The sequence below is a fragment of the Onychostoma macrolepis genome, chromosome 09 (genome assembly GCF_012432095.1).
Source record: "Onychostoma macrolepis isolate SWU-2019 chromosome 09, ASM1243209v1, whole genome shotgun sequence".
Lineage (NCBI taxonomy): Eukaryota > Metazoa > Chordata > Actinopteri > Cypriniformes > Cyprinidae > Onychostoma > Onychostoma macrolepis.
Window position 1 is genome coordinate 31,196,959 of NC_081163.1, and position 13,414 is coordinate 31,210,372.

The 13,414-nt window shown below is 38.2% G+C and overlaps 1 protein-coding gene across 1 annotated transcript in view; it reads right to left on the bottom strand.

The window, feature by feature from the left end:
- Nucleotides 1–2,061: 2,061 nt before the first annotated feature.
- myo16 (myosin XVI) overlaps nucleotides 2,062–13,414 on the bottom strand; it is a 207,122-nt gene continuing 195,769 nt past the window's right edge. The window contains 1 exon segment of the mRNA XM_058786814.1: nucleotides 2,062–5,364. Coding sequence (XP_058642797.1) covers nucleotides 5,188–5,364 — 177 coding nt within the window. The 3' untranslated portion in view covers nucleotides 2,062–5,187.

Sequence of the window (13,414 nt, forward strand, 5' to 3'; positions counted from 1 at the left end):
TGGAAGAAAATCCCTGGAAATCCAGCTCCTAACCGGAATTGAAGAGAGATGCTTTTCCTCCTCACCATACGAAATGTGTCAACACAAGCAGATGGCGTGAGAAGATGAGACAAAAATCTTCCTCTTACCCTTATAACAGGCGTCCTGTTATCAGGAACATCCTGTCTGCTTTAAAAGAGCGTACACGCGTGTATGGGTCAGGCCCAGGTCACATAATATCAGCTGCTGCTAATAATGTTCACTTTAATCTAACCTTAATTTCATTTCAAACTCTCTTGTTATGGGGAGCATGGCAGGTAGAATGCGGTGTCTGAATATATAATCAATACAGTCATGTAAATTTTCATTTAAATGAAAAGCCTGTGAGATCTACAAAACCCTCCATTATTGGCTCTTTCTATGGAACAGATAAACTTGCTGAAATGAATGATTTATCTGAAACTGCTAATCAAAAAATGAGGGCATCTAGTGTTCAGGTGCTGTGCATTTGAGTGTTCGCTTATTCAGTATGTTATATTAAATGAATCTGCTTATGTGTTCAGATTCATTTTACTGTCATTTAGCTTGTGGTGTTGTTTTGAACATGTGACTCGGGTGGTGTGTGTGTTGTTCTGTGTGGTCTGATTTATGAGTCTTTGCTTGTCTTTATAGCCCAGTGCGCGATAAGTGTAATAAGCTTACACAAGCACTGCTCCCAGCCCCGTACTGTCTAACAGTAAACATACACACACACACCTCATTCAAATCTCCACATTATGCAATATTACACGCTCACATAAGCACCAGTTACATACTCTGTGTGCTGGGCAACAGCTCTGGATGTTTGCTGTTTTGTTCAGGCGGAAGGAAGGCCTCTATTTCTGTCTGCTTGTGAGATTGTAATCTACACTTTACTTTTCAGTTTGCAGAACATCATGATGTTGAAATGAACAATAACAAGGTAACAGTCTGTGCAAAACTTCCGAAGGGCTGGGACATGTAACGAAAAATAATATGCAAATCATATGTGCGTTTGCCATATAGGCTTCTATTCGAGTGTTTATTGTAAGGGTTTATGATTTTTGTTTTTGAAAACATTCATACTTTTATTTAGCAATAATGCACTGAATCGATCAAAGGTGACAAACAGACACGTGTGCGTTTATTTTTATGAATTATGGGGACTTTCCATAGACTTCTATTACTTTTATACTGAACAAACAATATTTTTTTATCCCCTAACCCTAAACCTACCCCTTAGACGAAACCTGTTTGCACTGTTACACTTTCAGATAAACATCATTTACTATTTTTTTTCCCTCACAATGTCAAAAATTTCAGGTTTTACTATCCTTTTGGGGACATTTGGTCCCCACAATGTAGCATAAACGAGGCCCCTTTTCCACCAGCAGGAACCGGGTGCTAGGTCAGAGCTAGTGCTGTTACTGGTTCAGAGCTGATTCAACTGACGTGCCTTCTGTTTGCTTTTCCCCGGGCTAGAGAGCCACCATAGAGCCAGGTCTTACGTCACCGAATACGTCTCATCTTTCCCAGCAACGATGTGGCAGCGCCAAACACAAACACACCAGGCACCGCAAGAGAGATTGGAGAGCAGAACGACTCTTTAAGCTTTTACATTTTTCTCACGGTACTTCGATGCCAAACATAGCGCCGACACATCCCGAACAAGCCTAATATCAACAATGCCTTTGCGAACCTACATCAGCATCCAAACATGGCGAATTCAATGTGTTTAGCTCTCATTTAAAAAAAAAAAAAAGCCCAGTCACGTTTCTGTTCGTTTGGTTAGTCATGGTAACCCCGCCCCCAGCCCCTGACACAAGCTGTTCTTACTTCTAGACCAGAAATGCTTTGGTGCTACTTACGAACCACTTTTCCTGGTTCCGAACTGGTGCTTTGGGTGTTCAAAGCCAAAGAACCGATTTGAACTAGGCTGTGACTCCGAACCAGCACTCAAACTGCCTTGGTGGAAAAGGGGTAACACACACACACACACACACACACACAAGAAAATAGAAAATATCTTAAGAAATAGTCCGATTTTTTTTTTTTTTTGCCAGTTGTCTGACACTGTGCTTTATTGCTGTACAGGAATTTTATAAAACATTTCGAAACAAAATATGTACCAAGACATACATTTTTTTCCTTTGCCCACAAACATGTATTGAAGTTATAGGCATATTTATATAGAATTTACAGAAGGATCAAAAACAACGGGAGAAAAAAACAAACAAAAACAAACACATTGACTACAAAAGACAGCAACAGCCATGATAATTAAATATTTTGTTGATCTCTGCGTATCTGAGCACAATAATCTGAATGAGTTTGTTTTCACTGCCTTGAGATGAATATGTCAGCGTTGTAAGTAGAGAACCGATCAGTCGACTGAGCGAAGACCAAGACCAGAGGATGGTCGAGTCCGAGTCGAGATCAAGACAAGAAAATATGGTTTTGAACTCAGTCTTGTCGAGCTTAACCCCATTCTAGACACGGTTTTGACTCTGGCTCGAATGAACCGGTCTCGACTACAACACTGGTAGATGTTCTCAACATATTGATCTTGGCCAAACCATCTGTGGCCATTGTTTTGCCATCAAAACAAGAGGTCCATTAAATCCAGGCCGTGTTGGGCTGGAGGGTGAGAGGAAGTTCATAACATCATGTTCAGATGGTTCCACAGCACCAGTTGAGGCAAAGGGCATGATCCAATGATGTCTATATCTCCACAATGTATCAGACTAAGCACAGGAAAACAGATAGACGGGCATGTACATAAGAGATCTCATGCGTTAACATACGTTCCCTTTTCAACAACAGAGTAGAAAAATGGGCTCATACTGTACAGTTCTTTTTATTCTCTTTTTGCTTTATAGTATTGATGACAAGTCAATAGTAGACATTATAAAATAGCAATTTTTGTTTCAATAAATAAATGTTTCAGATAATAGTATCGTAACCCTGTTAAGCAGTAGCGATGCAAAGCAGCTGTGGATCAAACCCATGAAGTGAGTTCCGGTCTCCGTCAGCACTGGCCTGCACAGTGATTTTAATATGCGTCTCTGCAGTGAAAGATTCTTTTAAACCACCGTTCAATGGAATGGGGAAAGGGACTATTCACATTAGTTGGGAAGAGAAGAGATAGAAGAAGATATGAGATTCACAAGCCTAAGCAGCCCATTTTAGAGCTGTCCGTAATGATTTATAGAGCCAGAAAGTATGACTCACAAAACTGGGCCTTAAAATCGTCTCTGCAATATGTTAATTTGAATGAATTTTAGGTCATGTTCCACACTGAAAATAAATTACTGTTTCAATACAATCATTGAACACAACTGGTTGTATAAACCATACATACTGTTTTCTCAGATGTATATACATTCAAATATTGAGACCAAAGACCATGACATGGATCACTGTGTCAAAGGGGGCTGAATTGGCTCTTTTTTGAAGGTGTAACATTTGGGGAACTTGTTTTTTTAAGCACACAGGCATGATGTAATGAAGCCTAAACGAAACACAGCAGCAAAGTGCAACTTAAACGTACTTGCACAAACACAAATGCTCTGTACAATACATTAAATATCTTTATACATTTCGAAGATAGGCCGAAGTCCTGTGGGGATAGACAACGACTAAAGAGTTTACCATGAATAAACAATCATTCTGTACTAAAACGATATTCACACTATAAAACCCACCACCTTAGTCCTTCTGTCATTGCATCCTTGAACATTCAAAATATCCTTCCATTATGAAGACAATAATTTGCCAATAAACACTCACAATCTGTACATAATCCATCTAGTCAGTCATACCAAAGTCAACCAGAAGCAGAAGGTCAAGTTCTGCTTATTCTCAGAAAAGCGCCTGCACTTCACGTACATGGCTGTGCTTATGGTGGGTCTCCTGCTGCAAGCCCAGTGTTCAAGGTCCAAAAATATTTACCCAAGGTCTTTCAGGAAATAAATCTGCATGTGCACACTGTATGGTTAAACCAAATGCCTCAAGGCCTCTGTTTGGAGGCATCTGTGTACCTTCACAAATTAGGAACGACTAGAGAGATGAATAGTTTGAAACTTCAGTGAGACCAAAGGTCATGTGCTGTTTGTACAGGTCGTCTACTAAGGTATTGACACGACACCATACAACCCAGCATTCGTACATAAGCACCTTTGAGGAAAAGTCCAAAAGCGGTTACGGGAGCTTTCAGAGTCACATCGGCAGTAATATCCTTCACTAGTAATGTTTGTTCCATCTGAAGGTGTATTTGGAAAATTGTGCTCTTTAAACATTCAATATAAATCAGGTGTCTTCGAGTTTGTCAACAGTACGCCTTGCGAAACCTTTCGGTTTTGTGTTGCGAAAGTGTGTGCACATTAGCCTAGAGTGAACGATGAATGTAGTCCAGAAGCTGGTGGAAATGTTGTGGACCTGTGATGTTACTGGTGATTTCCCTGAACCCTGACCTCTTCGTAAGGTCACAACCTGTGTGTGATGGTTGCCACCTCTGATGGAGGGAAACCAAAGCACCTGAAAAAGCTTGAGGTGTAGCTGCTTCTCTGAACCTGAAAGAGGACTTTGTTCACAAAGCTAGTCCTAGGAGGTCAACACAAGTCTTGTAAACTTTAAGGTCTGTCGCATCCATGTGTCTCGAGTGCTCGAGTTGGGACAGAACTGGCACTTTTTACCCAACCCAGTCAACGACAACCACATGTGGAGCAACCAGCACCAGGGTTTAAAACTAAAATATGGCCCACAATGTAGACTATAGCACACAGTTGCAGCCCTAAGATAGCGTCAATGAGTTGCAATCAAGGCGATGTGATGAGATCTTCCAAAACAGCGTGATGTTTAGGACACTGCGAATGGGATTCATAATAGCCCGACAATGACTTTATATTTTCATAGTTGGACTTGGTAAGTGTTTTGGGGCTTTATGTTATTTGGTGCCAGCTGACCATTAGTTGGAGAGACAGTGTGGAACAATTTTCCAAGGAACCTTTCATTCTTTCAAAAGAAGTGAAGATTGGAACATGAACAAATTGGGATGCCCTACTGTCCTGAGTTCAGAGTCTGGCTCTGTTTCGAGGACGCCACCCCTATGCGAAGGGCAAATCATAAAAAAGGCCATCAGGCCTAAGGAGTGGGGTTTAACTGAGGTTTAACTCAGGAAGACTACAATCTCTAGGGCGATGATTTCTTTCTGGGACTCTTGGTCTTCACTGTTAGGGTGGGTGAGGTGTTTATGTGGAGCCAAGCGTTCTGCCAGTCCGGTCGACCATCACAAACACTCCTCCGCCAGCGCAACAATTCCTGCAGAGTGGCCCGCTGATCCCCACATGCACGTGACCTCTGGAGCACCTGAGAAAATGACAGAAAGGTCATTTTTAGTATGGTGCATAATGGACATATCCCCAACCCTGCTTCTGGAAAGCTTCCTGTCTGCACACTTCAGGTCCAACCCTGGCTGGTTCAGGTGTGTTTGATTAGGTTGGACTCTGCAGAATGGTAGCCCTCCAAGAGCAGGGTTGGCTACCCCTGATCTACAGTACTTACCACCAATTAACAAAATTCCAATATAATTTAGACTGTAAAATAACACATAGGTAATGCGCAAAGCATTCAAGAAATGAAATGTGTCCAGCAGTGGTATAAGTGAAGGTATTGGGTCATATGAAAAAAGTGTCCATGATAAAGAAGAGGAATATTCTTTTAAAAAGAAAGTTTAAAACACATGTGCCAGGTTCTTAAAAATGTAGTCCATGTATTTATGTTGGTTTAATTGTAAAGGTTAAAAAAAAATCAATGGTATTAAAACATTTTCCTTATACCTTGATATACGTGAGTGCACACAACTTAAAATGTTTTAAAATACATTTTTTAAGGTAAAAAATATTCTATACCAATACCACAAATTATGAATTCATAAACACCATTAGGATTTTGGGCAGTTGCACCACATGACATTCTAAACCTGATCTAACTTTGTCATGATCAATCCATGATTATTTGCCATGATCATAAAATTCTATATAGTAATATAATAAGCAGTAAAACCAAACACACGCATATTCAGGTATCAGTCATTATATGGACAAACTATGTTTTATTTATTTAATTAAATTAATAGTGACCTTTTTTGTACACTTACTGGGTGGAAGAGAAAGGGAAATGAGTGCAAATACCTGATAAGAAGAACCAGCAATGTTTTAGATTAGGGAACACTATTCACTCTTAACTAGTTGCTTATTCGCATGCATATTACTAGCATACTGGTATTTTATTAGTACTTACAAAGCACATATTGAAATCGTATTCTGCATGACCATATTCTAGATTCCTTAACCCTGCCCTATACCTAAACATAGCTACTACTAACAACTACCTTGCTTACTCTATTAATAAGCCTAAATTGGGATTTTATTGAGGGAAAACTCTTAGTTAATAGTGAATGTGTGTTCCCTGATCTGAAGTGTTAACGAAGGGCCTATTGATGTCTAAAACTCTCTCCTGACACCTGCTGCCAGATGCAACCAGCAACCCTGGGCGTCTCTCATCCATCATACAAGCGTAATCAATAAACAGATAAATCAATCCATCCCAATCATCTGCAGCTGGTAAATGCCACAAATGGAACAGGACCTCCTGCTGTGCGTCTGATCCATTCATAACGGATGTAGGGTTGAAGGAAAGTCACATGGCTTTAGTTTGGTCAAAGAGAAAACCACTGTCCATTTGTTCTCTCGATCTAATAGGACGGCCAACTGAGTCTGATGGCACCAAGAGGCTGTCATATGTTATTACTGTTGAAGTTAATAAGTGAAGCTTACAGAATCCTTACAAACAGTCTTTTGAACATAAAGACAGAGCTTAGGAAGTACAAATCTGGGCTGCTGACCTGGATCAAACCCTGAACCTATTACTGTCCTTGAGTAAGGCTGCTCTTGGTGAAGCAACCCTGTTTAAAGTGTCAGATATGTGTGGCATGTGCTAAATAATATAACAATTATAGCAGAACAGCAGAATTGGGTGGGGGAAACAAAACATCTGGGACAGCTCTTTAACAATCTAATGACAGAATATACAGCAATTCAGGCTTTGCAATTCAAATGCGTTGAGATCTCTGGAGGTTTCCAAACAAGAAATGGCCTCATTATAGGTTAGTGTTCAAATCCATCTAAAGCAACTGGATAAGAATTCAACAATGCAAAAAATGCCAGTAAAAATTCTTAAAACAAGATGAAATTATTTCAAAGGCAAATGTAGAGATGTTTTTTTCAAATAATATATCTTGAAAGTTCATTTTCTTAACCACTTTTTTCTTGTTTTAAATGCAATATTTGCCAGAATGATAAGAAAAAATAAACTCTGAACATTCAATTAATAAAGTATGAGGAAAGGAGAGGAGATTTTATGACACTGATTTATTAAGTAACCATAACACTGTTTAATAATTCAGCTGGTTCCCAAGGAAACTATATAACTTATATAACTAAAATGAACTTCAAAAGTAAAATAATAATAATAAAATAAAAAATAATATATATATATATATATATACCTGTATATATATATATATATATATATATATAAAATAAGAAAAAATATAAATTTAAACTATTAATAAAAACTAATATTATGCCTCATTGATAGTAAAATAACACCACTCCACTAAACCCCTCATTTCATAACTATGGGAAAATATGTTTGCAAAGGTTTAAGGAACTGTACAGTAGTAAATCACACTAGAACTGCTCAAGCCTTGAGGATTAAATCTGATTATCATTGCTAATCTATCTGTTCTCTGCACGAGGAGAGTGTTTAGGAAGAAACGGGGGCCGATCATACAGTAGAGAGTTGCTGTAAACTATCTGGAATGACGTAACGGGATGCCCTGGCCTATTTTACCGGTCCGCTCTGAGAGGGAACTCATCCGGAAACACCATGAGAGTGTGTGAGTGCAGTGGTGATGTTACAGTACAGCAGAAGCGTATTCTAGTAACCCAGGCCATCTACAGAGCTGCACACACCCACGTACTGCTCGAAAGAACTGATCCATAATTTACACCTATCTGTCGCCTCTCAGTTCTGACATCACTACGCTAGCAAAGACACAGTGATGGCACACAGTGTACTGAACCGAACAAATCGTGAGCGCATACACACATTCAGTCAGCCAATCACGCACACCCATTAAGACCAAGAACGACGTCTGTGTCAATCACTGCATTCACACCTGTAATGCTATCTGGACGCTGCACAAAGCACACACAAAACACATGGATCACATGAAGCTATTCATATTCAAGCACAGAAACCATTATGTTTAACCTTGCATTATTTATGGCCTTCATCAAAGGGCACACATGCACGCTTAGAGATGTGGATATAGACAGACGGGCGACATAACCACTTATATTCCAAATTTAGCCCAGCCTCTCAAACCATCGGGGACATCCAGTTCTTTGACAATCAATTGACAGAATATTCAGTGATTCAGGCTTTGCAATTCAGATGAGATGGGGTCTCTAGGGGTTTCCAAACAAGAAATGGCCCCCATTACAGCTAGTGTTCAAATCCATGTAAAACACCTGGATAAAAACATCATTAAAAACCCTTCAAAAAATTAGAATTATTTCAGAAGCAAATATTTAGATATATTTTTTGAGAATATATATTTTGAATTAAGTTTTAATTTTCTTGCAGCATTTTATCTTGTTTTAAGCATAATATTTGTCAGTATGATAACAAAAACAACATACTGTATTCTCAAAATAAGTCTTTTTTTTTAATCTTACACAAATTTGCTTTAAATGAGTTTAGATATTTTTACTATCTTTAATTTACCTATGAAATTTGTATGTTGTTTTAAGCATTAATTTGCCAATATGGTTAAAAAAAAAATAAATAAAAAATCAAGATATATTTATAACAGCAATAGATATTTTCTAAGGAAAAAAAAAACTTTATTATACCATTGGAATATTTTAAGCATGAATGTGCTATTATATATATTGAAGACATATTATCTGAAATGAAGTCTTATTTGTCATATACAATTTATAATTACTGTTTTAGTTACTGTTTATTTTTTATTAATTATTTATTTGTTTTTGTTTGTTTTAAGCAAAGCTTACGTATGTAAAGAAAGAAAGAAAGAAAGAAACATATTTTCTAAAAACAAGATGTTTCAGCTTACAACATTTTTTAAATTATATAAAAATATTTTTACATACTCTACCTTTTAATTTTTAAGTATAAGTGAAGCAAGTAAACTAAAAATAAAAGCAAACAAATCAATCTGAAAACTAGTCTTTTATGATTACTTTTTAATTATATTTTTAATATATTTTAAATACTGATTACGATTTTTTTTCCTTGTATAGCTCTCATTTCAACTGCATGCAATTTAAAAATCCTAAAACAACACAGTAAAAGCATGTGCCAAACCAAAGGGCTGTAATTTTGAAAGTGCACATGTAAATAAGGGCAGCTGGTCAGTAGGCTCAGAAGAAGGGGAGGACGCATGGAAATATCCTGTCCCTGGGGAGAGGGGTGGCCCGTGGCCTGACATTCAGCCTGGCTCTCCCCTTCATGAGATATAGGGCTGGAACTCAATATGGGTCATGCCTGAATGTCAGCGCAGTGAAAGGTCAGCGGGGACATGTGAGGCTCATCACGGTCTTATCATCCATGAGGCATCTGCACTGCATTAGCCGCACCACCTACTAAAGCAATCTTGATACAAAGGGCGAAGGTCAGGGAATCATTATTAACACACATATTATAGGATTTTCACTCTGCTCGGGCATTCGGCTCAACGTATAACTTGCTCTCTCCACCTCTAATGTTCTCTCTATTGTCCTTTATATGAGAGAATATCGCGACTATGTCTTATCTGTGCTGTATACAGCAACACTGGATACTATTCATACTAAGGTGGCAGTAACGACAACTGATAAAATGGCTTATCATGGCTTATACGCTTCTCTGCGTTTCTCAAAATGTCTTTAGCGTCTGCTACATACAGCAGTGGTTTTCAACTGGTGGCTCGCAAGTAAAAAACGTGTTGCAGGTCTTTTCTGATAGGATCATGAGAAGCAGGAAAAAAACAAAACAAACAAACAATCAAATGCAACGCACCGTAAAATAACCTGAGATGGTGAAATAAACAGGCTTATTAACAAAAAGGAAGGGAAAAAATGAGTCCAATCAAATTTCCAATTAAATGCTATTGTCGGCCAGTGTGTTGACTGCGGGAGAGCATGCAATTGTAGACATTACAGAAATAAAAACGGTCAATTGTCCTATTCAGCATGTTCAACAATTTTGAATATTAGTCTAGTTCCCTGTTTGATTTTAAAGACATTTTTACTTCTAAAGGTCTCTGTATTAGGGAGTATATACTGTACAAACTAGTCTACAGAGAGATGCGTGTAACTCTCTATCCAAGCCATGCAGATGTGCAGTTGGTTTCTCCAACAGTGGTTTTATCATTCAACCTTTAAGAAGATTAGAAAGCTCTCCTCCTCCCTTATCCTGTCCCGCCCTGCTATAAGAACCATTTAATGGTTATATATTATTACAACTGAAAATAACTTAAGTATTTTAAAATGAAACATTTTGCAAAGCTGAATTTTCAGCATCATTATTCCAGACTTGTCACATGATCCTTCAGAAATCATTCTAATAAGCTCATTTGCTGCTTAAGAAACATTTCAGGATTTGCTGATGAATTTAAAGTTCATTAGAACAGCATCTATTTGAAGTAGAAATCTTTTGTAACATTTTAAGTGTCTTAATATTAATTAAAAAAAAATAATTCAATCAATCAAAGCGACCCCAAACATTTGAAAGGTAGTGTAAATGGTAATCTTTCAGGTTCATATTGAAGTACCATTGTAAAACAATCTGGTACCATTACTGTACTATAGTACTACATTTTGTGAGTCTATTAATTCCCTTGCACGGTATCCAAAATGTAATATTACCATAGTATTACCGAGGTACCGTGTCCAGGAATGGAGTATGGCTACAAAATAGTACCAAATAGTACCCAGATGGAATCAAAGGATTTTGAAAATCTGACAAATGGATTTAAATGTGTAAAATGTGTTAAATAGAACTGAGTACACTAAACTCTTACTGATATCTGAATGCATTATGAGATTAGCCATTATATTTAGTCAACAAACATGGAAGCATCTGTATTCCAAGAATTGACCTATCGGTAAGCCCCGCCCCCCTTAGTTACTGTTGCTCCCTCGGACAAACAAACGGAGTTGCTCACTGTCTTTCAATGACAGCTACAGTGTGAAAACCTTGTCCCACGATGTTTTTGCACAATTTTGGACACAGAAGGCCACCAAATGGGAATTAAATATTCCATGGAGGGATTTATAACATATTTAAAAATAAATACAGTTGGTAACTCGAAGCGAGGGTTTTACAGATCACAATGCAAGCGGGAGAAGTCTCATATTACGATCGGCCATCACGATCGGGAACGATTAAATTAATGTACATTTAACCAGTTTAATATGGAGATGTGTGTTTGACCTACACTGTACAAGATGCGAGAACAGTCTGCTATTTAGGTTTGACCCACTAACTTTAACGTTAGCTAGTTTTAGCCAGAGATACCTTGCTAAAGCACAATAACATTAACGTTCTGCTTGAGCAGATGAAAACTGTAACTTAATGAGTGTATGACAACCAGAAAATGAACGTTTTTGTCTTCATTTGTATTGGGGTGAATACTTAGGGACATTTTGCTCTGTTTTGTTTGGATTCAGGAAATGTAATAAAATAAATTATATCGCCCTTCCTCTCAGGATACCTGGAATCAGTGTTACGAGTACCCCAGACACATTGTTTTTCCATTTTTGAAGCATAAACCCCATAAAACAGATGCGAGCTTCGGATCTTCCAATGTTTCTCTATGGCGCTGAAACCTAAAGATGTCCGAGTTCCGCTCCCCCTGCAACTGATACTCGACTGCCATTGGCTAGTCTGCGTTCGAGGGGAGGGGCTTACCGATAGATCAATTGCAGATGTTCCATTTCTGAAGATTCTGCAGCGTTTCATGGCCTGATTATTCATTGTATTTTCAATAACTATCAAACATACCGCCAGTTCTTCTCAAACTGTTTTGGCTTCTCTTCTTCAAACTGTTGTGATGCTTAATTCATAGAGAAACATCATAAGCCAGACTGGGAATACAGCTGTTCGAAATTCTCTCTGAGGAACCCAGAGCCATCTCATTACGCCTTCATTTTCAGAGCTGATAGAAATCCTTGGTCTGAAAGTCTTAGATTAGCCTATCCAGAAGCAAAAGACAAATTGGGCAAGTGCTACAGTTCAACTGGCAAGCAGAAGCAGTGAATGGAGCAGTATTGGGAGAGGGTCGTGTGCACACAGCTAGTCTGATCTGATTACAACCACTGAAAGAAAAAAAAACAAAAAAACACAGACCTTCATCAGACAGTTTGTTTTGATCAGACGCCACAGAATCTGATTGTGTGCACTCACACAAGATGCAGAACACACATAACCCAACAAAACAAATCAATGTTCATGTTATGTCTTAAGGAGGATGGTCACCCTTCACATGGTAAGGAAACAGATTTCAAAAGTACTGTTGGTATCAGACTGAAGCTATCCTCAAATGTACTTCAGCATGTTTGTAAGAAACTCTTTGGAGCTCTCTCACAAATAAACATGAAAACATGATCCCCAGGCTTGGTGCATCAAGTACATGCTCTTTAGCAGTAATTGAATTCCTATGAGTGCAGAAGGATAGATAATTAAACAAGGCTAGACTCGTGGTTAACTATAATCCTCTAACGAACGCTCCTCAGCTGTTTCTCTTCACGCTCCTGGAAAGCCTTCAGACCATTTGAGGACAGCAAAAAGCTGTGAAACCTTGAGGCATATCGAACCAGGTTGAAGCCGGACAAACCTAGAGAATCCTGATAATTGAATGGGGTTTACAGGATGATCTGACACCCTGTCTGACTCCTAAACCTATATTAGCCTTACAGGCCTCAAGTTAAAGGACGTCTGAGGTAAGGTGAGCTACAGAGCTCAAGGACAACAGTGAATGCCTTGTGATACTAACCACCACACAAAAGGTCTTTTTTATTTGATTTTTTACTAGATATATTAAGGATTGGCATTTGGTTTACTTGAGTACAGAAGAATAATCCCAATATACATCTGCACTACATTTGTATTGTTGGCCTACATACATGCAGTACATTATGTGTATAGTGGCTATAGTATTTTATAATTTAATATCTAACTTTATTATATATATAAGTGTCACTGTGCTTCTGTTTTTGAAAATATTGAAAATAAATGCTGACTTTGACATTTTGCCATGTGATCAGTGTTGGGGGTAACACATTAC